The 26,825-nt window shown below is 48.8% G+C and overlaps 1 protein-coding gene across 1 annotated transcript in view; it reads left to right on the top strand.

Moving 5' to 3' along the window:
• Positions 1–26,825, top strand: part of ANKRD52 (ankyrin repeat domain 52) — a 184,237-nt gene that overhangs the window by 116,755 nt on the left and 40,657 nt on the right. Inside the window, exons 18-22 of the mRNA XM_029594706.1 lie at positions 5,235–5,436; positions 5,677–5,764; positions 19,239–19,356; positions 19,459–19,678; positions 19,909–19,996. Coding sequence (XP_029450566.1) covers positions 5,235–5,436; positions 5,677–5,764; positions 19,239–19,356; positions 19,459–19,678; positions 19,909–19,996 — 716 coding nt within the window. The remainder of the gene's footprint in view (positions 1–5,234; positions 5,437–5,676; positions 5,765–19,238; positions 19,357–19,458; positions 19,679–19,908; positions 19,997–26,825) is intronic.

A 26,825-nucleotide genomic window follows, 5' to 3' on the forward strand; every position in this document is an offset into this window, starting at 1 on the left:
TGATACCCAGGGGAGAATCCCTTTCCATGGCTGCTGTCTGTACGCTGCCCCAAGGGCGATTAAATCACCCGGCCTCATATTTGAACATGCCCCTTGTTTACTCCCTGGACTTTCCCCAGACTCCCCTTCTGGTCCATCCTAATGTAACCTGGGTGGTTTAGGATTTCCTTTATTGTCGAGGGCCATGAATAACACATTCTTCCTACTGGATGGCGTGTCTCTCGCCCCCTCATCCAAGTCTGTCAGAGCCTCTTCCTCACTTGTCTCCCCTGTCTCAAGAGGACACACTTTAACAGAAGGAAGGACACAGGAAGAAGAGGCCCATTAAAAATGTTTCAAGGTTTATTGTTATTTCCAATTGTAAATGGGTAGACGAGCTGTAACTTAGCCTCACCCTGTTGGACAAAGGTGTCCACGCATTCTTTTTAAACAGTTTCCTTTGCTTGCGTGCCAGAATCGATGATTACCTCCTGGTGTCGTACCCTGAGGTTAAGTTCTTCCTTCTCTGACGTCAAAGTGGCCACCTCCTCTTGGAGGATAGCGACTCGCTTGTCAAGGCTTTTGTAGGCAGCCAAGAAAACCCAACATACTCTAGAAGACCCATAGGCACAACCCAACTTCAGACGGGAGAGCACATCGGCCGTAGCAAGGGGAAGAGCTGGGTGCGATGCTGCCAGCTCTGTATCACAGGGTTCCTGAGTACATTGCGTACAGGAGAGAATTTGGGCTATGGCAAACCAGGGTTTGTGCCCAGTTCAACCCAGCACTAGGACCGATACATCTTCTTCTTTCAGAACATCGCCACATCACTAACAGAATGGGCAGTACAGTTCCTGCCGGGGGGGGGCAAGTTTTCAGTGTGTGAGTCCTTGCAACCACTAATGTCAGCTTGTGAGAACTGATCACACATTCATCTACCCTCCCTCTTCTGCCTGTCTGTTATATTTCTATATAAATAGCAATAATACTCAGAGGGTAATTATAGGTAAAAAGTGGTTATATTTTTCTCTTAGCTATAATATAATTTATTTCTTCTAGCAATAATAAGAGATGACAATAGAACATAATGTAAATTTCCTAGCGTGTAGCCAGATGGACTCAGGACCAGTGGGTTTATGCTCCCCTGCCAGCAGATGGAGACTGAGTCAGGTTTCAAAGCTGACGTCACCCTAGATACACTCCCGCAGTGAACTCAGCCCTTCAATATTTCTCAGTCTCCAGCAGATGCGGACATCCTTTTCCTATGGGGATACAGGAGAGTGAGCGTTTTTTAGCCGAAGCCTTTCAGCTGGTAGTAGATCGCTGGGGTCTCCCATCCATTGACCTGGCCGCATCTCACAATGCGAAGGATTCCCGATTCTTCAGTCACAGAAGAGATCAGTTGACCCTGTGGATCGACACTCTCATTCAGACCTGGTTGGAAGAGGAGCTGCTATACGCCTTCATTCTGTGGCCCCTGCTGGGCAGGGTCATTTGCAGAATCGAGTGCCACAGGGAATTAGTCCTACTAGTAGCTACAGATTGGCCCAGGCATCCGTGATTTGCCAGTCCTTCAGGAAGATCCATCTCTATTCTGTCTTACGGTCTGGCCCATGAGAGGGTTCGCCTGATGAAGCCAGGATATTTGGCAACAGAAATTGCCACCTTACTCTGCGCACGGAAGTTCTCTCCATCCCTAATGTATGTGCGGGTCTGGATAGTATTTGAGGCCTGTTGCGAGGAACGCACTGTTTCCCCTCAGATGGTCAAAATCTCACTCATTCTGGAATTTTTGCAGGACGGCTTGAATAAAGGTTTGACCCTTAACTCCTTGAAGGTCCAGGTAGCGGCTCTCTCCTGTTTCAGGGGCTAGGTGAACAGAACCCGCCCGTCGGCTCATCCGGACATGGCCGTCTTCTGAAAAGGGTGAAGCTCCTCTGTCCACCCCTACAGTGGCCGGTTCCCTTGTGGAATTGTGATCTAGTACTGGAGATTTTGGCAGGGCAGTCTTTCCTTGCGTTTATTTACCCTGAAAACGGTGTTCCTGGTGGCTATATGCTTGGCACGTCGTATCTCTGAACTACAGGCATTGTCATGTCGGGAACCGTTCCTCTGGATGACTCCATGAGTGTTACAGCTTCGTACCATTCCATCCTTCTTGCCCAAGGTAGTCTCGGCGTTTCATTTGAATCAGTCCATTTCGTTACCATCTCTAGATAAGAACAAGGATGCGGAAGAATACCATCTCCTCCGCCATTTGAATGTCAGGCTTTTGGTGCAGTATCTGGAAGTTTCAGAACCAGTCCGAAAGATGGACCGCCTGTTTGTCCTTCATGGTGGAAGAAAGCAGAGCGAACCAGCTTTGCAGGCTACCAGAGCTCACTGGATTAAGGAGGTGGTCACAGGAGCCTATGTGGAGGCAGGAAAGCCATTACCCCTTCAGGTTAAAGCTCATTCCACTAGGGCTCAGACAGTCTCATGGTCGGAAGCTAGACTGCTGTCGCTCATCAATATCTGCCTAGCGGCGATGTGGTCCTCATTGCATACCTTCTCCAGGTTCTATTGCCTGGACTTTTGGGCCCGCGAGGACGCAGCATTTACAAGGGTGGTTTTAACCGGACCGCGGTCAGCCTCCTGTCCCGTACATGAGTAGCTTTTGTACATCCCAGTGGTCCTGAGTCCATCTGGCTACACACTAGGAAATGGAAAAATTACTTACCTGATAATTTTGTTTTCCTTCATGTAGAGACAGATGGTACTCAGCATCCCACCCACGGCTGCACAAGAACGGTGCCAAGCATTCACCCATGGAGTGGATGTCGAATCCAAGAGATTAAGGGTAAGCAGTCATCCAGTTCCTAGATCAGGGCATCTATAATCTTACTGGGGTTTAGTGTTTGTTTGAGTACAGTTACAGTTACCTGTTTTTAATGAAGTTTTTTTCAATAGTATCTTCACGGTGGCTTTTGAAGAGAATAGTGAAGGGCCGAGGTCACTGCAGGGGTATATCTAGGGTGACATCAGTTTTGAAAACTGACTGTCATCTGCTGACAGGGGAGCGTAACCCATTCGTCCTGAGTCCATCTGTCTACACAAAGGAAAACAAAATTATCAGGTAAGTAATTTCTCCTTTACATTGGCAACCCTCCAGTCTTCAGCTATCATAGACTATGTTAAGGATAGTTTATAAATTTCCAGTAGCAGTTCTGAAATTTTTTTTTCTCATTTCTTTCAGCACTCTGGAATGTATACCATCTAGTCCAGGTGATTTGCTACTGTTTAGTTTGTCAGCTTGCCTTAGTACATCTTTGAAGTTCACTGATATTTTTCATTTCCATTGAATTATCAGTTTTAAATATAATTTCTGGCATAGGTATCTCTCTTACATCTTCCTCAGTGAATACCAAAGCAAAGAATTAATTTAGTCTGTCTGCTATGGCTTTGTCATCCCTAAGTGCCCCTTTTACCCCTTGATCATCTAATGGTCCAACTGACTCCCTTGCAGGCTTTTTACCTCGAATGTACTTGAAAAAGTTTTTAAGAGTTTTTTTGCTTCCACGGTAAGCTTCTTTTCAAATTCTTTCTTTGCCTTCCTTATCAATGCTTTACATCTAACTTGCCAGTGTTTATGCTGTTTCCTGTTTTCTTCATTTGGTTCCATTTTCCATTTCTTGAAAGATGTCCTTTAACTATTATAACCTTTCTCACCTCACCTTTTAAGCCTGCCAGTAGTCATTTAGACTTCCTTCCTTCCACTTTTTCTAATCATGGAATACAACTGGTCTGGGCTTCCAAGATGGTATTTTTAAACAACGTCCATGTCTGATCTAAACGTTTAACCCTTGCAGTTGCTCTTTTCAGTTTTTTCCTAACCATTTTCTCATTTTATCATGGTCACCATTTTGAAAGTTAAATGCTCTCACAGTAGACTTCTTTAGTGTCCTCCCTCCAGTTAAGTCAAATTTGATCATGTTGTGATCACTATTGCCAAGTGGTTCTAACACTATTACCTCTTGCACCAAATCTTGTTTCATTAAGGACTAGGTCTAAAATAGTTTCCACTCTTGATTCTTGTACCAGTTGCTCCGTGAAGCAGTCATTTATTTCATCTAGGAACTTTACCTCTCTAGAATGTCCTGATGTGACATTCACCTATCATACTGGGGTAATTGAAATCACTCATTATTACTGTGCTGCTGATTTTGTTAGTTTCCCTAATTTCTTTTATCATTTCATTGTCTATCTGTTCATTCTATCCAGATGGACAGCAATACACCCCCACTGCTATTTTATTCCCCTTTTCACCTGGAAATTCTATCCATAAAGATTCAACATTGCATTTTGTTTCCTGCAGAATTTTTATCCTGTTTGACTCAATGCCCTCTTTCACATATAGTGCCACCCTTCCACCAGTTTGATTCATCCTATCATATCCATATAATTTGTACCCTGGTATTAGTGTCCTATTGGTTATTCTTCTTCCACCAGGTCTCTGAGATGCCAGTTATTATATCTACCTCTTCATCCAGTGCTATACATTCTTACTCTTCCATCTTATTTTTTTTTTAGACTTCTAGCATTTGTATACAGACATTTCAAAGTGTTTTTTTGGTTTGTATTAACACCCTGCTTTTCAGTTGACAAGGGTATTTCAGAATCTTTCTGCTCTTTTACTTAGACACCTGGTCCTCTTTGGCAATTATTGCAACCTTTTACTGGGATGCCCTAATTTCCCTGTTCTCTTGGTATCCTTCAAAGAAGCATCATTCCAAACCATGGACTTCTAAGTGACTGCCAGTTTTTGAGCTTGTCCACGGTTAGCTTGTTACAGGGCGTCAGAACGGATATAGATGGAATGACATCAGCAAGCCTATTAATCTCTGTCTTCATCTGTTGGTAGGCATGCATAACCCACTGGTCTGGCCTGATCTGACTGTATTAAAGGAAAAGAAATTATCAGGTAAGTAGTAATTTCATCTTACATTTTATGATTATGGCATTCTTAATGTAAGCCTCTTAAAATATGAAATAATGTGACATATAAATACATTTATTTATTTAGAAAGTCTTCTATACCGATATTAGTGGGGACATTATATTGGTGAACAGGGAAAGGGGAAACGGATACAATTAACTAAAAGCAAGGGAGGAATATGAATGAATGCTGGATAGCTCTCCAGCAAAAGTGATGAGTAGTCTATTACTTTTACACTATGTCAGCATCACATAGGCCTGTTCTTGGATTTTGGCTTTAGGCCTACAACGGACACTGTGAAGCCCTGAAGACACTTGCCGAGACCCTGGTGAACCTGGACGTTCGGGACCACAAGGGGCGAACTGCTCTTTATCTTGCCACAGAAAGAGGATCCACGGAGTGCGTGGAGGTGCTCACCAGCCATGGCGCTTCGGCACTTGTGAAGGAGAGAAAGAAGAAGTGGACACCTGTGCACGCAGCAGGTGAGAGGGTGTCTGCATCATTTCCTGCACCCCCAGCATTGCTTCCTGTGTGCAGCAGCTAAGGGTATTTCATGTATGCAGTTCAGATCTGTAGCTTTAGCTGAAGAACAGTTTGTTTCAGTGTGTCTTTGAAGCATTTGTGTCAGTGCCGCTGCTAGAGATACTGATGTGCTGAGAAGTTTCTACTCCACATAGTATGAGAACTGCTCTATCACCAGTGTTTTCTCTGTTGTTTGATAGCTGCTTATGGAAACACAGACTCCCTGCACTTACTGATTGACAGCGGGGAGCGAGCAGATGTTACAGATGTGATGGACATCCATGGGCAGTAAGTACAGCTGCTGTTTCCTTCATATGGTCCTTGGGATTGTGTGCTCTTTGGGCATCTATACTTTATATAATTTTCCTTTGTATCACAGAGATGATTCCTATTTGGTGGCAAGTTGGGAATGGGGGCTTTCACTTCCCTTGCCAAGTGGGGCACAAAAGGGAAAGTGTCTGCCTAGCATGACAGGTTAGTGGAAAGGCTTTGAACTGCCTTGATGTCCTCAGATCACCAGCCCCCACCAGTAACGACTTTGGGAGTACCCAGATGCCACCTCCTCCTTCTCTGTCTGAGTACTTAATGTGGGACTGAAGGAAAAGCCTAGTTTTGTGTCTTGTTGCTTTTGGCACTGGGTGATAAAATGCCCAGTCAACAAGAGCTGATGGTGGTATGTGGCAGAATCTGTCCTGATGACTTTTTCAGCAGTACTTGTGAAGTACCTGATCATCTGTTCTGAGTTCTGACCATGTACTCTGGCATTCTGCCTGGGGGCTAATCTTACTGGAGTCTATAATTTGGATTTACCAGAGGGGATTATCCAATGTAAACACATACATAGAATTACTGGGATTATACCTGGAGGCTTGAACCCAGGAGCTTATTTCCCACATGAATATGTATATACACACTGACTGACATCACAGTTCCAGGTTCATCTGATAGCTTTATTTAAGCAGTAAGAGACTAGAACAAATAAAATCAAAGAGGGATAATTACGTGTGTGTGTATACATACAGCAAATTTTACGTTTCCTAGCAGGTAGCCTGATTGACTCAGGTTATGCTCCCCTGCCAGCAGTTGGAGACGGAGACAGATTTCAAAGTTGACGTCACCCTACATATACCCCTGCAGTGACCTCAGTCCTTCAGTATTTCTCCGTCTCCAGCAGATGGTGGCTGTACCTTTTGCTATGGAGATTGCTGAACTTTCTGGAAGGAGAAATTCTACATTTAAATTAGAGAAAAAAACTGTGCCATGCTCTCCTGAGGCGATTTCCAAGATTCCTCAGAGGTGTGCCTTGGTCTGGTAGCTGGTTCCCGGCATGGCCTTTGCTGCTTAAGCAGCTGAAAGGCAGCAGGTGCAGGAAGCAGAACACGGTGGTGACGGCCAAAGCCTTCTCCCCCTGCAGCTGGAGACCATCTCTGTACTCAGCCAGTAAGCACTGAGTCCAGGTAAGTTTAAAAAAAAAAAAAAAAAGATTTATCTCCCGATTCAGAGACGTTTGGAGGGGTTTTCGGTAAGACTTCCTCTGGTCTTCTTGCTTGGTGCGCCGTACTGATGTCGTTTACAATCCCGTTGGGGTAAGGGAAAGTCTACTTCCGAGCAGGTTGAGTGGCTCCCCCCAGTGGGCTAGGCCCCGCTTTAGACTTGATTGGCACACTGCATGGTAGGCCTCGGCGGCGCCATCTTGCGCGCGTCTTTGTGTGTGCCATATTGCCCTCCATAGGACATCAGTACATGCAGTGCATCGGCTCTGCATGCAAAACGTCACGCACGTACATATACAAACAACCTACTAAGCACAGAATACAGGTAAAGCAGAGCACACAGACGCTGCATCCCGCCTAGGCACCCGAAATCTGCGCGTATAAAATTTAAGTGCGAGCCGCTGGAACGCACAGTTACCGCTACCAGTGGCTCTAGCAGCCAAGAAACATAAGTGCCTTTCTCTCTGTGTTGCTTGTCATATTAAACTTCACAGCCTGACCTGGATTCCAACTCAGTCTTTTTCATCAAGAATTCAAAAAAAGACTGAAGACTTTTCTCTTCCAACAAGCTTTCCCAGACGCTTAATCTTACTGTGACTGACAGACTTCCTAATTACTGACAAACTTACTGTGACTGACAGACTTCCTAATTACCAGGTATCCCTTAACTATGGACGCTGTATCAAGTACTATTTTTAAGAATCTGCAACTGGACAATTATCTTTGAGCTCAAAAATTCACTTTATTTCATATATATATTAGGCACTGCTTATATTTATATTTATTGCTACGTTAAATAGTTATACTTCTTATATAAAATATTATATTTCTTTATTTATTACCAGTTAAAATATTATTACTTTATTTAGCACTATGTTAAATTGTCAACGAGTTATACTGTTCCATATGTTATACGGTTCCATGTAAAGCTCCGCTCTTTGTTGAGCAGTTCTTCGTTGTATGTAAACCGGAGTGATTTGTAGTCCCTAAAAGAACCTCGGTATATAAAAATTAAAAATAAATAAATAAATAAATAAACTTATGTCAGCACTGTGAGGAAGCCCAGGGAGAGTTGGCCTCCCCGGACTTTCTAAGCCCTGCTGCTCCCATTCAGAGGATGGGTTAGCCACAGCCTTAACTGGAAATACCCCGGATCTGAGTATCTCTGTGACTGAGTCATCCAGGGGAGAGGGAAATTCAGCGGCGACTACCCCAGTACCTCTTGGGCTAGGCATGGACCCGGCTGCCTTCTCTTGAGTGGAATTTTTCCAGGGCCTTCAAGACTTTGTACAGGTGCAGTCTGCTACCTCACTTGCTCCTGCCCTGATGCAACCTCAGCCGGTAAGCCATCCCTCTCCCAGTCATATTGGCAGACATTGAGGCATGCCTCGCCTCACCAAGGGTATTCCTGGCAGGAACACGGATGGCACAGACGAAGAAGAGGTTTCGGATTCCTTGAAAGATGGGCATACTCCCCCTGGCTTAGAATTGTATCGGACCATGTTACGGTTTTTCCATAGAGACAAATTGCCAGCTCTGGTTTTCCAGATCCTGAAGATGCTGGGAGTTCCTGGGGTGGACTCTGACGGAACCAAAGAAGAATCCCATTCTGATTTCCCTACAGAAAGCCTCTTGCTACTTTCCAGTACTGGAAGCCATCTGGGAGTTGATAGACCTGGAATGGGATGCCCCAGAAGCAAGTTTTAAAGGGGGATGAGCGTTAGAAGTTCTATACCCACTGGATCCGGCAGTGAGAGAGCGTTTACGGATCCCTAAAGTGGATATGCTGGTCTGTGCCTTCTTTAAGCGAACAACTATTGCAGTGGAGGGAGGAGTGGCCTTAAAGGATGCGCACGATAGATGGAGTCCATCCTCAAACAGGCCTTTGACACAGTAGCAATGCCCTTACAGATTGCTTCTTGTTGTGCTCTGGCACCTCTCAGGAGGTGGATGACTCGGGGGTGAATTCCAGAGTGGTTATGGAACCTGCTGCCGCCTTTTTAGTTGATGCGGGCTCGGATCTAGTCCGTACTTCGGCCAGAGGAGTGGCCTCAGTGGTGGTGGCCAGAAGACAGCCATGGCTATGGAATTGGTCAGCAGAAGCAACCTCCAAGGCAAATCTTACAAAGATGCCATTTAAAGGATCACTGCTTTTTGGAAGTGAATTGGAAAACTGGCCAGTAAATGGGGCGAATCTCCAGTTCCCTGTAGGTACCCGGATCAGTCCAGACACCTGGGTTGTGACTCCGCACCAGCAGATGGAGACAGAGCAAAACTTGACGGGCTCCCTACATATAGTAAGGTGCCACCCACAACCCCTCAGTCTTTCTCTGTCTCCAGCAGTTGGGGCAGGTCCACCCACAGTCTCTGGGATCCCTGGGGTTTTAGTCAGGGATAGTAAAAAAAAAAAAAAAAAAAAAAAAGGAGAAGAAAGGGAAAAGGGCATTTGTAGATTATAGCTCTCCGAGGATTTTGCACTTTTATTAAAAAAGTTAGCGAAGTACAAGAGATGCAAAACACAAGCCCGGGAAAGTTCCAGGGGGCAGAGAGGGACACTCTCACCTCCAGAAGAGGTCGGCCCGTCATAGGGAATTGTCGGGCCCACCCAAGGAGAAGAGACTGACGCGAGGCGTCCCTCGGGACTCGGCAACAGAGTCTACCTCCTCCTCGGAGGAGGGGTCGGTCTCGGGGACCACAGGAGGGCCTGAGGGGCCCGATGACCAGGGTCCAGCTCAGCCGGGCGCAGGCAAGGGAGCGCTGACGGCAGATGGGGATGATCCCAAGGTCGTGCACCTCTTTAAAAGAGATGAGCTATCACCACTTATTCCAGCGATCCTCGAGGAGCTCGGAGTGGAGGCTCCACCGGTGGAAGCCCGTCAGGGCGCTAATATGGATCCGGTACTCCTAGGTCTCGCTGGGCCTCCGGTGGCGTTCCCGTTCCATTTTTCTGCCTCCGACATTCTTTTTCGGGAATGGGATACCCAAGAATTGGGTCTTAAAGTGAGTAAGGCCATGGATAAGCTGTATCCTCTGCCTGAGGATGTATTAGAATTGCTGCGCCTCCCACGAGTGGACGCCGCGGTGTCGGCAGTAACAAAGAGATCTACCATCCCCGTCACAGGCGCCACAGCGCTCAGAGACATCCAAGATCGGAAACTGGAGGTACAACTCAAAAAGGTTTTTGAGGTATCCGCCCTGGGAGTCAGGGCAGCCATTTGCAGCAATTTTGCGTTGCGGGCTGGCCTCCAATGGGCCCAAAATTTACAGGCGAATGCTGGTCTCTCAGATGGGGAGGCCTCACAGGCGGATCACTTGGAGGCGGTGATAGCCTACAGCGCAGATGCCATGCACGATTTGCTGAGAACTTTGGCCAGGGCTATGGTGTCGGCGGTCTCAGCTCGCCGTCTCCTCTGGCTTCGTAACTGGGCTGCGGATGGTACGTCTAAGGCTCATTTGGGCTCTTTGCCTTTTAAGGGGAAGTTACTTTTTGGAAAGCAACTGGACGATCTGATGCAATTCCTGAGCGAGAACAAGGCTTTCAAGCTGCCGGAGGACAGGCCTAGACCTCGGTCCAACTTCTTCGCGAGGAACCGTTTTCGTCCTAACCGGCGCCAGAGACCGCAAAGATCGATGGGGACGGGACAGTCCTACCAATCGGGCTCTGCCAGATCCTCCTCATGGTCTCAGTCCTTTCGAGGGAAGAAGTTCAACAGGACAGGTGGGCCCTCGGCGGGATCGGGGTCCAAGTCGGCTCAATGAAACGAGACAGGTTCATTCCTCGCTGTGGCTTCAAGAAGCCGTACCAAACGTGGGGGCGAGGCTCGAGCGGTTTTACGAGGAATGGACCAAGATAACTTCAGACCAGTGGGTCCTAGGAGTGATAAGACACGGTTACGCGTTAGATTTTGCACGTCTGCCATGGAACAAGTTTCTCGTATCTCCCTGCAAGGATATCGCCAAATGCGCAGCCGTAAGGGCGACCCTTCAGCGCCTGGAAGATCTGGGCGCCATTACTCCCATTCCATCGAGACAACGGGGCATGGGAAGGTACTCCATTTACTTCGTGGTCCCAAAGAAGGACGGCGCGTTCAGGCCAATCCTCGACCTAAAAGGAGTCAACAGGTGCCTTCGTGTTCCCAGTTTCAAGATGGAGACGATCCGCTCGGTAGTGGCCGCTGTTCGTCCGGGCGAGTTCCTTGCGTCACTGGATCTAACGGAGGCGTATGTGCACATCGGGATTCAGCCGGCCTATCACAGGTATTTGAGGTTTTGCATCCTAGGCAGACATTATCAGTTCAGGGCTCTTCCCTTCGGCCTTGCCACGGCTCCACGCACCTTTACCAAGGTTATGGTGGTGGTGGCTGCCCAGCTCCGGAGGGAAGGGCTCCTGGTTCACCCTTACCTAGACGATTGGCTCATCCGGGCCAAATCCGAGGCAGAGTGCCGGCGGGCGATTGCCAGGGTCCTGCAGCTCTTGCGGTCTCTCGGCTGGGTGGTCAACCTATCCAAGAGTCATCTACAGCCTACCCAGAGGTTGGAATACCTGGGGGCCTTGTTCGACACCGAGAGAGCCAGGGTGTCTCTGACTCAGGAAAGAGTGGTCAAGCTCCAGAGGCAGGTGAGACGACTATTGTCCATGCGGTGCCCGCTGGTATGCGATTACCTGATGGTCTTGGGGTCCATGGCGTCGACGCTTGCTTTGGTCCCCTGGGCTTTCGCTCATCTGCGACCGTTACATCAGCTTTACTTTCCCGCTGGAAGCCAGCATCGGAAGAGTTTCATCGGCCGCTGCCCCTCACAGGCCGCGCCAGGGCCAGCCTGCAGTGGTGGCTCTGCACCGACCATCTGACGTGCGGTGTCTATCTGCTCATGCCCACTCGGACGGTGGTCACGACGGACGCCAGTCTTTCTGGTTGGGGAGCGGTCTGTGGGGGACGCTCAGTGCAAGGTCAGTGGTCGAGCCAGCAGTCGCTGTGGTCCATCAACCGGTTAGAGACCAGGGCGGTAGCGTTGGCGTTACGAGCCTTTCTACCGTGGATACGGGGCCGGGCGGTCCGGGTTCTGTCGGACAACGCGACCACGGTGGCCTATATCAATCGCCAATGAGGAACACTGAGCCAGCAAGTTGCGGAGGAGGCGAGTCAGCTAATGTCCTGGGCGGAGCGTCACCTCAGCGGCATAGCTGCGTCTCACGTTGCCGGGGTAGACAACGTCCAAGCGGACTTCCTCAGCCGACATCGACTGGATCCAGGAGAATGGGAGCTGCCGGAGGTAGCGTATCGTCTCATTTGTGCCAGGTGGGGACGCCCACACCTGGATCTGATGGCCACTGCTCACAGCTCAAAGACTCCGCAGTTCTTCAGCCGTCGGAGGGAGTGGGGCGCAGAAGGAGTCGATGCACTAGTGCTTCCCTGGCCCACGGACATGTTGCTATATGTCTTCCCTCCATGGCCTCTGATAGGCAAGGTTCTACGGCGAATCGAGTTTCATCCGGCGGAGGTGATCTTGGTTGCGCCAGAATGGCCAAGGCATCCATGGTTCACGGACCTCATTCAGCTGGCGACGGAGCCTCCGCTTCGGTTCCAAGGGGATGCGGTCATCCTTCGTCAAGGACCCGTCTGTTTGGAGGATGCGGATCACTTTTGTCTTGCGGCTTGGCTTTTGAAAGGGCGCGCTTGAAGACTAAGGGGTACTCCGAGGCAGTGATCACTACTTTGTTGAGAGCTAGAAAGCAGTCTACGTCCTTAACCTATATGCGGGTTTGGACAGTTTTTGAGGACTGGTGTAGTTCTCACGAAGTAAACCCTATACGGCCAGCTGTGCCTGAGGTCCTCGCTTTCCTCCAAGAGGGCCTCTCGAAGGGGCTGTCCTGGAGTACCCAGAAGGTCCAGATAGCTGCACTTGGTTGCCTTAGAGGTAAGGTCCAAGGAGTATCCTTGGCTTGCCATCCGGATGTGACACGTTTTCTTCGTGGGGCTAAACATTTACGCCTGCCGGTACGGAACCCTTGTCCGTCCTGGAATTTAAACTGCGTGCTATCAGCTCTTTGTGGAGCGCCGTTTGAACCAATCAAGCGGGCGACTCTGAAGGATCTTACTTTGAAGACGGTGTTTCTGGTAGCAATTACGTCCGCTCGTCTGGTCTCGGAACTACAGGCTCTGTCCTGTAGAGAACCATTTTTGCGATTTTCGGAGGCCGGTGTCTCTCTGCGGACTGTTCCGTCCTTTTTGCCCAAAGTGGTGTCCTCTTTTCACTTGAATCAGTCTGTGGACCTTCCAGGGTTTTCGACCATGGATCAGATGGACAAGGGGTCGAAAGAGTTAAGGAAACTCGATGTTCGCAGGATTCTAATTCGTTATCTGGAGGTTACGAATCCTTTCCGGGTTTCCGACCACCTGTTTGTTCTCTGCTCAGGTTCTCGCAGGGGGTCTGCGGCTTTGCGTGCCGCGTTGGCTCAAGGAGGCGATTGGTTCGGCGTATCTTCTGCAGGGCAAGCTGGCGCCTAAGGGGCTTCAAGCTCATTTGACTCGGGCGCAAGCCACATCCTGGGCTGAGGTTTCTCAGGTGTCCACGCAGGAGATCTGTAGAGCAGCGACGTGGAAGTCGTTGCATACTTTTACTAGGCATTACAGGCTTGATGTCCAGGCAGCTGAGTCTCAAGGGTTTGGAGCGAGTGTTCTTCGAGCGGGACTCTCTGCTTCCCACCCTCGGTAAGTAGCTCTGGTACATCCCAGGTGTCTGGACTGATCCGGGTACGTACAGGGAAAGGAAAATTAGTTCTTACCTGATAATTTTCGTTCCTGTAGTACCACGGATCAGTCCAGGCTCCCGCCCGTCTGTGTTTTGTTACTGATGGATAGAGGGAGAGTCCGCTCGGTTGACTTGAGTCCTCATTTACTCCAATTGCGAATTTTTGCAGTGTTTGCTTTTGAGACCAGGCCGTTGTTTGCTTCTGGTTCTGATGTTTTCGATTCCAGCCGGAGGTGCTGTTGTGAATCGGCTACATTATAGTTTTTCATAGTTAGTTAGTCTGGCATTTTTCTTGCTTTGACATTACGTTCGACTGAGGGGCTGTGGGTGGCACCTTACTATATGTAGGGAGCCCGTCAAGTTTTGCTCTGTCTCCATCTGCTGGTGCGGAGTCCCAACCCAGGTGTCTGGACTGATCCGTGGTACTACAGGAACGAAAATTATCAGGTAAGAACTAATTTTCCTTTCCCTAGCTACCCGACGATAAGAGAAAGCAGTTACAGTACACCTCACTTATGAGGGATCGATCCAGGGTGCCCAGTGCTTTCGCCCTTACAGAAACTTGACATTTCAAAGGTCTCTGCCCTTTGGGAGGTCTCAGTCCTTTCGTAGTCGACAGCTCAAGAGAGGGGCAGGCTCAGGTTCAGGTTCGTCCAAAACCCCCCAATGAAATTTTGCCGCCCCACCCTCGGAATGAGGAGATAGGGGGTCGACTGTCCCTCTTCTACCACTTCAGACAAATGGGTACTGGAAGTCATACGAGAAGGATATGCACTGGAGTTTCACTGCACTCTTCGGGACATATTCATGATGTCTCCTTTCCACTCCCAGCACAAGAAGCAGGCAGTGGAGACTACTTTTAACGCTCCTCATGATGAGGGCTATAATCCTAGTACCTGCACCCCAGAAAATACGAGGTGTTATTCCATATATTTCATTGTACCCAAGAAGGAAGATTCCTTTTGCCCCATCCTGGACCTCAAGAGCGTCAACAGACATCTACGAGTCAATTATTTCCGCATGGAACCCTACGCTCCGTGATAATGGCTGTACAATCGGGAAAGTTCTTGACCTCCCTGGACCTATACGAGGCCTACCTACATATTCAAATCTGTCAAGAACACCAATGTTTCCTATGCTTTGCGGTACTGGGTCACCATTATCAGTTCCAGGCACTGCTGTTTGGCCTAGCCACTGCCCCCAGAACATTTTCCAAGGTTATGGTGGTCGTAGCAGTAGCAGCAGCAGCAGCATTGAGAAGAGGGAATCCTGGTGCACCCGTACTTGGACAACTGGTTGATCTGGTCCAATTCCATGGAAGAGTCTCCAGTTGAACAACAGGGTGACCTCCTTGCTTCAGGAACTCAGCTGGGTCATAAACCTGAACAAAAGCAGTCTCAAGTCCTCCCAGTTCTTGCAATATCTGGGAGTCCGGTTCAACACCAAGCAGGGCAAGGTCTTCCTTCAGACCACACAGTTGATGAGTACAATATGATGACGGTGTGGAGCTATCGCGAAGTCCTCTGTTTGATGGTGGCAACCCTGTAGTGCTGTGGGTGAGGGCACACATGCGACCACTTCAGCATTCACTATCATCATGTTGGAACCCGCAGTCGCAAGACTATTCGATTCGCCTCCACTTACCAATGGGAGTATGCTCTCGGCTACAGTGGTGGCTGCAAGAAGCTCATCTGAGCAGGGATGTACGCCTGTCCTCCCCAAACTGGCTGGTCCTCAAACGCGAGCCTCTGGGGCTGGAGAGCTCACTGTCAAGAACTGACAGCCCCAGGAAGTTGGACCGAGGAAGAGGCCCTCTGGAACATCAACCGCTTGGAAGTCCGGGCAGACAGTTTGGCATGTCTACAATTCAGTCACAAACTCCAGTGTCAAGCGGTCTGCGTAATGTTTGACAACACAATGACGGTATCCTACATCAACCGCCAGGGTGGAACCAAGAACCAGCAGGTGTCACAGGAGATAGATCTTCTTATGGAATGGGCAGAAATACATCTACAGATGATCTCAGCCTCCCACATCGCAGGAAAAGACAACGTCAGAGCAGATTTTCTAAGCAGGAAGAGTCTAGATCCAGGAGAATGGGCGATGTCAGCCAAAGCTGATAGTAGATCGCTGGGGTCTTCTGTCCATCAACCTCCTAGCTTCGAAGGTTCCCAGTTTCTTCAGTCGTAGAAAAGATCAGTGGTCCCTGGGGATCAACGCTTTCATTCAGACATGGCTGAAAGAAGAATTGCTATACGCCTTTCTTCCATGGCCCCTGCTGGGAAGGGACATTCGCAGAATTGAGCACCACAGGGGATTAGTCCTACTAGTAGCTCCAGATTGGCCCAGGCGTCCATGGTATGCAGATATGCGAAGACTCTTGATGGAGACCCCCCCCTGTGCCTCCCACCACACAGGGGTCTGCTTCATCAGGGACTTGTCCTTCACGAGGATCCGACTTGATTCTGTCTTACTGTCTGGCCCTTGAGAGAGCTTGCCTGATGAAGCGAGAATATTCTGCAGCAGTAATTGCCAACTTACTCCACACTCAGAAGTTTTCTATGTCCCTAGTGATGTGCAGGTCTGGAGAGTATTTGAGGCCTGGTGCGAGGAACGCGGTGTCCCCTCCTCGGGCGGTCAAAATCCCACTAATTCTGGACATTTTGCAGGATGGCTTGAATAAAGTTTTGACCCTTAACTCTTTGAAGGTCCAGGTAGCGGTCTCTCCTGTTTCAGGGGCGAGGTGAACAGAACCCGCCTGTCGACTCATCCGGATGTTGCCGGTTTTCTGAAAGGGGTGAAGCATCTCCAGCCACCCCTACGGTGGCCGGTTCCCTTCTGGAATCTTAATCTATTATTGGAATTTTTGACAGGGTCCTCCTTTCGGCCTCTGCACGATCTTTCCTTGCATTTATTACCTATGAAAACTGTGTTCCTGGTGGCTATATGGTCAGCATGTCGCATCTCTGAGCTGCAGGCATTGTCAGGAACCGTTCCTCCAGATGACTATAGGAGCATTACAGCTTCATACTGTTTCCTATACGTACCCAGATCAGTCCAGACTCCTGGGTTTTGCCTCACCTCCAGCAGATGGAGACAGTCTTTTACTGATACTACAACATAACCTGAGATGTCACCTGCAGTCTCTCAGTATTTCTCTGTCTCCAGCAGATGGTGCAGGTGCAAAACCTGCAGTTTAAGACTAGTTAAAAAAACAAAAAAACAGAAGGGATTGCTAGGGCCTGGTGGGGCCATCCCCCCCTGGTTTCTGAGGCAGACTAGCAGGGGCTTGGGGACCCTTTATTTCTCAGTCCTTGATCACCAATGAAGGACTGAAAGCTGGTGGTCCCAGTTTCCTCAGTGTTTATCCTTCAGGAAGATAAACAGAGCCTGCGGCCAGCCTTCATTTTGCAGGGAAGTGCTTTTTTTCTCTGAGTTTGTCTGCCTTCATAAAGTTAAAAATAACAGTTTTGTGCGTTTGACTTTTGGCTGTCAGTGGAACCTTGCTCTCCTTTCTCCCCAGTCCTCCGGTGGCTGATTAGCAGTCATGGTCCCGGCGATCCAATGATATGCCGTGCTTTCTGTGGGCACGCACATGTCTTTCCCGCGAAGACTGTTGTTCCCGGTGCCTCTCTGGGGGTAAAGGGCACCTTGGGGATGGTTGCGTAGCATTGGGCAGGCGGCACGAGCCTGGGAAGCTTTCTGCTGTATTTCACAACAGCAACCTGAAATTCTATATTCTTTTTTCCCATTTCTTCTAAATTCCTAATTCTAACTTCTGAATTATCTAATACACCTTGAATCTTCATTATTTTCTGAGAATTAGACCCTACTATAGAGTCCATCTTTTTCTCCAGACTTTTTATATTAGACGACATAGCTGCCATCATGTCCCACAATAACTCCAGTGTAACCACTGTTGGGCGTGTCAAATTCACTGGAGTTCCCCCACTAGCTGTAGCTTGTTCTTCTTTTTCTAACTCAGTTTCCTGAGTTGTCCTAGTCCTCAGTTCTTCTATCATGCTCCCATCAATTCTCTCTCCCCTTAACCCACCAATTGATGTTTGCAAATCAGGGACCGACAGCTGAGTTGAGGTACTTCCCACAGTTCCTTCGACTTCCCTCCACTCTGGTGGTAAACCTAGATTAGGGCTCAGTGAAGCCTCCTCCAAAGATTCGGACCTTCCTCCCAGTTGGCCCTATTCAGCAGTGTCCTTGGCTGCTGGTTTAGATGCAGGAAGGGTCATGAAACGAACAATTTCCTGTTGTGTAGATAACATAGGGGGTAGGGCAGGAAACACACTAACTTTCCCCTTCCGTTTTGGAGGCATAGTCAACAGTAAAGATTATCAAATAAACCAAAAACTGTTCGTCTCACCTATACAGTGCAATCAGTTGACACCTCTGCGACAGCCAATAACTCAGAGGGAAGAACAAGAAAATAAAACTTCTCTCTCGTCCTCTCTTGCCCGAACGAAGCCGAACAAAGCCGCATGCGCCCCTTTGGCGGCGCGCCGGCGGCAGTGGCGCACCCAAGAATGCCGATTTTATGGGCGTCCTTACTTGGCTCCTCCCTCTGACGTCAGTTCAAGCAGGTAATAGGTGGCTCACCACTGTTCTTCCGACCAAGCTTTACCTGTCAAGCAACTCTGCTTTCTATCACCTGGACGTACAGGCCCAAGAGGATGTAGTCTTTGCAAGGGCGGTGTTAACCGGACTGCGGGCAGCCTCCCGTCCTGATGGGGAATAGCTTTTGTACATCCCATTGGCCCTGAGTCCATCTGGCTACACATTAGGAAATGGAGAAATTACTTACCTGATAATTTCGTTTTCCTTAGTGTAGACAGATGGACTCAGCATCCTGCCCACGGCCACCCTGAACAGTGCCAAGGATTTGCCCCTGGCGTGGAAATAGATTCCAAGAGGTTATGGTATGTCCACAGTGGCTTTTGAAGACAATACTGAAGGGCTGAGGTCACTGCAGGAGTGTATGTAGAGTGTGACGCCTGCTTTGAAATCTGACTCCATCTGCTGGCAGGGGAGCATAACCCACTGGTCCTGAGTCCATCTGTCTACACTAAGGCAAACAAAATTATCAGGTAAGTAATTTCTCCATTTGCAAAGGATCAATCTGCTCTGTTATGTCTGGGAAGCAAACTCTCCTCTCCTCTCTTAGCCATTATCACTCATTACTCTTCAGTTAGGTACTCGCTGTCTGTCCCTCTGCCAATTATACCTTTTCTAGCTGTATATTTGAAACTATTTTATGAGAAATGCATGCAGTGTTCCCAAACTCAGTCTAGGCTGTCTTGTAATTCTGCCCCCTCACATCAGATTCTGCGCACCTGTTGTTTACTAGTTATCACAGTAGTTACAATCATGTGGTGTGTGTCTGTGTAAGAACTTGAGTTCACTAAAGGCCTAACTTCTAAATACAACCTCAGCCAGAATAGTCAGACTCAGGCTAAGTAATTCCATTACATCATTCCCTGCTCACTGTGTATTCTTGTCCTTCACAGGACTCCTTTGATGCTGGCAGTCATGAGTGGCCATGTTGACTGTGCCCACTTGTTGTTAGAGAAGGGAGCTACAGCAGATGCTGGAGATAAGAGGGGCAGGACTACCCTTCATCGAGGAGTGAGTACATATCTCTCTGAGGAAAGTGTCTGACATGTCTGGTAGCATTTTGTTGAAGGTTTACTCACACTGTGGGTGTCTCCTCTTTGTGCCCCGGTGCAGGCAGTTACTGGCTGTGAGGATTGTGTGGGAGCCCTGCTAGACCATGATGCCTTTGTGTTGTGCCGAGATTTCAAGGGGCGGACTCCAATCCACTTTGCATCGGCGTGCGGGCATTCAGACCTCCTGAGGACCCTGCTGCAGGCAGCACTTTCCACTGACCCTCTGGATTCCATTGTGGATTACAGCGGATACACACCAATGCACTGGGCTTCTTACAACGGTGAGTTCTGAGCGCTAGAACAATCCCTGTACCACTCCTCTGCCATATAAGCTATCTGCCATAGAAAACGGAGCTATCTGCTGGGTAGAGGAGGGGAATTTCCAAGCTTATGTCCTGCATCATTTCATTAGGCTGCTTGTACCTCATTGGAGGTTCATTCACACTCTGTCATTTTCACTCTCTCTCTCTCGTTCTCCTGCTAATTTCACATTCTGATCTCTCTTTCTCAGGACATGAAGAGTGTCTGGAATTATTACTTGAACACAATCCATTAGCATATCTGGAAGGAAACCCTTTTACTCCATTGCACTGTGCAGTGTAAGTTTTCAACTTCTCTTAGATCATTTTTGTTTGTTGTATTCTTGACTGAAATTGAGTTAGTATGAATGTTTGTTTTTTCATGCAGGGGTGCATGTTTCATTTTCTGTTGATAAGCAGGCTGAATTAGCCATGCTGTATGGGTGATGTTATCAGGGTCATACCAGGTGGAGCTGTCTCTCAAAGTTTAAGGTTTTTTGCCCTACTGGGCATGTGTGATAGTTCCTGCACTAACGAGCCTTCTAGAAGTTTCCTCAGTATTTTTTTCATCCGCTTTTCGCAAAGACGTGGAATCTGCCTTTCTGATTCCTCCTTGGATTTTTTTCACATATTTCTCAGTTCGGCAAAAAGCACTTTTCAGTGCTGCCATGGCACAGAGAAAAATCGGAATATTGCAGTTGTGGCCATATTATGTCCATCACGGATGGCCACAACTATTGTTTTGTGCCTAGGTCCAGATCACAACCAGGCCAATTGCCGTGAATGTAGGAGAATGCCTCCCAGGGCACGGAGTCAACGAGCAGAGAAAATAGCTTGACTCTGGGCTGAGGACACCTTGACTGAACTGTCAGTCTCCTTATTGTCCCCAGAAGAAGTAGAACTCCTTCGATCAGCCCAGTCCTCCCTGGGCTAGCTGCGATGCCTCATGCGCCAGAGCACCAGCCGGCCTCTGAGGCAACTGCCCAGAACTTGATAAAAGGAGCAAGCACACAGCTCAGCCCAAAACAACTCTGGCGGCCCTGCTTTTTCCAACGCTATACCAACAAACAAAGCGCCAAAGAAGACGCAGCATGCACCAAAGACCATGCACTCACCATTGACAGCGTATCCTGTGCTGAGCACATCGAACGTGGCATCGAATACGGCGCATGTGATATGGAGCACGAAGCAGCACATATGGCATAGAAGGGGATGCTTACATTGCTCAAAGCGGCGCATGGGGCGCACAAAGGTGCATACAGTGCTGAAGATGACTCAAAAGAAGGTGCAACATCCTTCTTGCCTGACGCAGGAGACTGAGCATGGGCGAAATCACCACTTTTTCACCAGAAAAGACCAAGCCAAGCGTGCTTCTGTCACAGCAGACGCCACTCCGTTAAAGAAAAAAAAAAAACCATGGGCACAGAGCATATTCTTTTGCCAAAAAGGGAACTGAGGAACCTCAGAATCGGGCCCATTCTCCTCCCACATCAGGCTCATTTAGTGACTGTTTTTTCACTCCTGCTTCTCCAGATGCTAGACAAGAGGAATTGCATGATTCTGGCCTGAATGAGCAGTCTTCATTGGATATTCTGGTGGCAGCAATTTCACCACCCAAGATGCCAAAAAAGTATATCAACCTCTTGACAGTATTTCTTCAGGTTCCACCAATCACTTTTCCTCCCTTCCATTTTATGGGGCAGATTTTCAAAGGGGTACGTGCGTAAGATATGAGCAAGCCCCGAGACGCACGTAAGTTCCTGGGGGGGCATGTCGCGGCGGCGCGTCATCCGGGGGTGGGGCCGCGGGCGTGGTTCCGGCCCAGGGGCGTGGCCAAGGCCTCCGAAACTGCTCCCAGGCCAGGGAATCGCACAGCTGGTGCGCGCGAGTTACGCCTGCAGGCGTAACTCTTCAAACAAAGGTAGGGGGGGTTAGATAGGGCTGGGGGGTTGGGTAAGGGAGGGGAAGGTGTGGGGGGGGGGGGGGAGGCAGGCTGCGCAGCTTGGCGCGCGCAGGCTGCTGATTTTGCACAGCCTTGCGTGCGCTGACCCCGGATTTTAAAGGATACGCGCGGCTACGCGCATATCTATTAAAATCTGGCGTACTCTTGTTCGCGCGGGCGTACTTTATTAAAATCTACCCCTATGACAACAGGGTTTCAAGCTACCTACACTTCAGCACATTTGCTCTCTCTTGCCTCTCACTCTTGATTCGGCACTGGAAAAAGCAGCAAGGCTTGGAACAGGAAAACCCTATATGCCACTCTGCATTCGCAACAAACAGTAGAGCAATTACAGACATTGTCCATAACGTCTTCACATTGCTGCTTCCTCAGACTACGCCTCCTTCTTTCCCTTCAGTTTATCTAGTTCAGCCACTGGACTCCACAACATCTGAATCGGGAGGCTTCCAGTTACTGGGCCCTGACATTTATTTATTTTTTATATACCGATGTTCGTGGTAGCTTCACACCGGTTTACATCAAATAACAGATATAATATACATAAGAAACAAAGGTAAAATTAGGACATACATTTCAAGATAAAACAACAAAACTGATCTACAATACCATAAAGTAATACATCCTAAAATAAAATATTATAAAAAATAAAACTAACCTAAAAAGCACTCATCCATGCTGATCTCTTCACGTATATGCTTCCAGGAAAAGCCATGTTTTCAAATTTTTTATTTTTTTTTTTTTTTTTAAAGTCTGCGAATTCACTTCTAGTCTTAATTCTAAAGGTAGTGTGTTCCATAGTCCTGGTCCTGCCAGAGATAATGCTCTCTTACTGAGTTTAGGTGTGCCAGCTTAGGGGATGGGATTGTCAGAAGACCCTTGCCTGCAGAGCACAGATTTCGATGAGGGGCGTGAAAATGTAAGGCAGCATTAAACCATTCAATTTTTTCGTTAAAAATTGTTTTATGAATTAAAACTAAGGTCTTAAATTTAATTCTAAAAGTAATCGGCTACCAATATAATTCCTTTAAAATTGAGGTTATATGCTCATATTTTCTGGTGTTTGTTAAAAGTCACGCAGCAGCGTTCTAAAGTAGTTGAAGCGGACGGGTAGTGGTACCTGGAAGGCCTAGTGACAGGGTGTTACAATAGTCCATTTTAGATGTAGTATCTCTGTTTTTGATTGATTTAGGGAGAGACTCGTGTGAGTGTTTTCAATGGTGTCATTAATAGGGATTAAGATGTGAACGTCATCTGCATAAATATAGTGCGTGATTCCTAAGCCGGCTAATAACCTGCACAATGGCAACATATAGATGTTGAAGAGTTTGGTGGATAAGGAAGAGCCCTGGGGCACTCCATGGACAAGTTCAATTTGTTCGGATTCACAGACTCCAATTTTAACTTTACATGATCGTTTTTTGGTTTTTTTTTTAAGTAAGATTCAAACCATTGAAGGGCATGTTTGATAATCCTATCTCAGCAAGTCTATTTATTAAAATCTCGTGATTCATTGTATCGAAGGCTGAAGAAATATCCAACAATATTAAAGTCGCACAAGTTGGGTGCATTGACCGACCGGCCTGCCCACGCGTACTGCTGGATGAGAAGGGAAGATGGTGCTGATGCCCCCGTCTCCACATGTTCGGACATTTCTGATGTTCCTAAGGAAAATCTTTTTCCTAGTGTGTAGCCAGATGGACTCAGGACCATCAAGATGATGAGCCCCGCTCTCCTGCGGTGATACCTAGGGGTCCCTCCCCCAGTTGAGAATTCCTGAGGGGATTTTAATATCCCTCAGAGGTGAGCCTTGGTCCGGTAGCCGGTAACCCCGGCATGAACTTATCCCTAGAGCGGCTGAAAGGCAGTGGGTGCACATCTGAGCATGGCGGTGAAGGTAAAGCCCTCTCCCCCCACAGCTGGAGACCGTCCCAGCACGCGATTGGCAAGCACCGAGACCAGGTAAGAGGAAAATTTTAAACTAAGGTCTCCGGGTTTCGGAGTGCCGTCCCGATTCCGAATTTCACCCGGCGAGGTAAAAGGGAGCACCGATCGGGTTGAGCAGCCCTGGTTGGGCTAGGCCCCGGTCTGGTGCAGGGGGTCCGAACACGTGGAGACCCTCAGGGGGCACCGTCTTACGCATGGGGCATCGGCGCCATCTTCCCTTCTCGTCTGGCAGTACTCATGGGGCAGGCTGGTCGGTCAATGTGCCCAACTTGTGCGCCTTCAACTTAGCTGTGCACTCAACCGCGCATTGTGCTCACTCATAACTGTGCGCATGTTGAAGCACATTACCTGTGCGCCTAGACATAAAGGCAATGGAAACGGTGTCCAAGAAGCCCAGAAGGCACTCTTTGCACAGCCTGAACTGGAGTCCTGCCTGTGTTATCATTGCGAAGAAGCCCAGGGGGGACCAAAGCCTGGTCCCTCACTGTCGGAGGATGGGTCCGGAACTACTACATACGATAGAACTCCAGATCTATGCAACTCCGAACTGGCATCTCACAAGAGGGCACCTCAGGGGCCCCTACTCCGACTCCCCCGGGGTTAACATGGACCCAGGTACCTTCTCCTGGTTAGAATTTTTCCAGGGGCTGCAAGCCTTCGTTCAGGCACAATCAGCCCGGGTTCAACCCCTGCCGGAAGCACAGGATCCTCCCGGCCCTGTTTGGATGCCTCGAGACATGCCTCGCCTAACCAACAGCTCAATACTGTAAAGTGCGGCCACGGTTACCCTGCTCCTAACCTGCTTTCTACTCACTTTCCAGCCGCGTTAGCCCTTCCTGCGGTACACAATCCCCTTTAACCGATTCTTACCCCCTCTTTAAATTCCCGGGTAACCCCTTCCGCACGCGGCACGTATATCAGATGTAAACGAGCGAATTAGCTATTCCCTCCCATACAGTTACGCGTGCCCCGACTATTGCTATTTTACCCTGCCATTTTGCCCCGCGTTTAACCTGCTAACTTACCACCTACCCCTACCCCTGCGTTAGAGGCAAGGGTTAAGGGTAGACGGCAAACTTTCCCACAAAAGAAAACCTAAAAACCTAAAATGGGTATAAATACCTTGGATGTCACTTTCCGAATCCCCCATCTCCACGCGGGCGGGCAGGCGTGAGGTCATCGAGGCGGGAGCTGGCGGGCGCGCGTTCATCGCGGCGGCCGTCGCGCGCCCGCCAGTAAGTTTACTTTTTTTACACTTTATTCCCTTTTGTTTTAATTTTCGCCCTGCACCTTGCTTTGGGAGGGGGGGAACCATCCACTTCCTGGTACCTGTCATTTCAAATGTCAGTTGAAATGACATTTGAAATGACAGGTACCAGCGCACCCAGGATGCTGTATAGGCGCTGTATTAGGCCCGCGCAACCCATTTTACTGTATAGGCGCTTAACGCTTCGCCTAACGCTTCGCAGACGCAGCTTGCATTTGCAAGCAATTTAAATAGAGTATCGAGCGGTATGTGAGCAGGACTGTGCGTGCAGCGAACGAGGGTGCGCCCGGCACTGCCGCACTCTTTCTAACGTGGCCTTACTGTATCGACCTGCAAGAATTTCCTGGACGGGGACCCGGATACCTCAGATCATGATGGCAGCTCTCTGGAAGAAGGAGAAATCCCTCCAGGCCTGGAACCATACAGAACCATGCTTCGCTTCTTCCACAGGGATGAATTACCAGCCCTTGTTTCCCAGACTCTGAAAACTCTGGGGATCCCAGGCACGGATCCTATGGTGGAACCAAAGAAGAACCCCAACTTGGTGCCCCTTAGTAAAGCCTCATGCTACTTCCCAATGATGGAAGCCATCCAGGAACTGATCGACCTGGAGTGGGATGCCCCGGAGGCCAACTTTAAAGGAGGTCTGGCCTTGGAAGCCTTGTACCCTCTGGAACCAACAACCAAGGAACGCCTGCCTTTTCCGAAAGTGGACACCATGGTCTGTGCCTTCTCAAAGAGAACAACCATTCCCGTTGAGGGAGGGGCTGCATTGAAGGATACTCAGGATAAACGATTAGAATCCATCCTTAAGCAGGCCTTCAACACAACAGCAATGACACTGCAGATTGCTTCCTGCTGTGCACTGGTGGCACTTTCCTGTTTGCTCCTCTCGAGAGAGGCAAACAACTCAGGAACATATACCAGTGAAACTATTGAACCTGCAGCAGCCTTCCTGACCGACGCAAGCTCAGATCTGGTGCGTACCTCTGCCAGAGGACTAGCCTCGGTAGGGGCGGCCAGAAGACAGTTATGGTTGCGGAATTGGTCTGCGGACGCGACCTCTAAAGCAAACCTCACAAGGTTGCCTTTTAAAGGATCTCTCTTATTCGGAAGCGAATTGAAGAAGTTAGCCAGCAAGTGGGGCGAATCTCCAGTTCCTCGGCTACTGCAGGACAGGGGTAAAAGATCCCAGCGCCCCTCCCCCAGAAGAACTAGGAGCGGGGGCTCTCAACGCTTTCGCCTTTACAGGAACTCACAGTTCCAGGCCACACTCGGCCCTCAGGAAGGTCTCAGCCCTTTCAGAACAGACAAACCAAGAGAGGAACAGGCCTGGGGGCGGGGGCAGGCTCAGGCCGTACTCCCCAATGAGAATGGGACGACCCATCCACAGGAAGAGGAAATAGGGGGTCGACTTTCCCTCCTCTATCAACGATGGGTCGAGATCATGTCTGACAAATGGGTACTAAACATCATTCGAAAAGGTTACTCTCTGGAGTTCCACAGCATCCCTCAGGACAAATTTATGTCGTCACCCTGCCACTCCCACACCAAGAGACTGGCAGTGGAAGTCACTCTGACAAGACTACTCAGTCTGAAGGCAATAACTCCGGTTCCTATGCCCCAACAAAATACAGGGCGCTATTCCTTCTATTTTATCGTTCCCAAGAAAGAAGGATCATTCCGACCCATCTTGGATCTCAAGATGTCAACCATCATCTGCGGATTCTACACTTCCGCATGGAGACTCTTCGCTCTGTAATAATGGCAGTATAACCATGAGAGTTCCTAACCTCCCTGGACCTCTCCGAAGCCTACCTTCACATTCCAATCCATCAAGATCATAAGAACATGCCATACTGGGTCAGACCAAGGGTCCATAAAGCCCAGCATCCTGTTTCCAACAGTGGCCAATCCAGGCCATAAGAGCCTGGCAAGTACCAAAAAACTAAGTC

Source organism: Rhinatrema bivittatum, chromosome 3 (assembly GCF_901001135.1).
Source record: "Rhinatrema bivittatum chromosome 3, aRhiBiv1.1, whole genome shotgun sequence".
NCBI classification, from domain to species: domain Eukaryota; kingdom Metazoa; phylum Chordata; class Amphibia; order Gymnophiona; family Rhinatrematidae; genus Rhinatrema; species Rhinatrema bivittatum.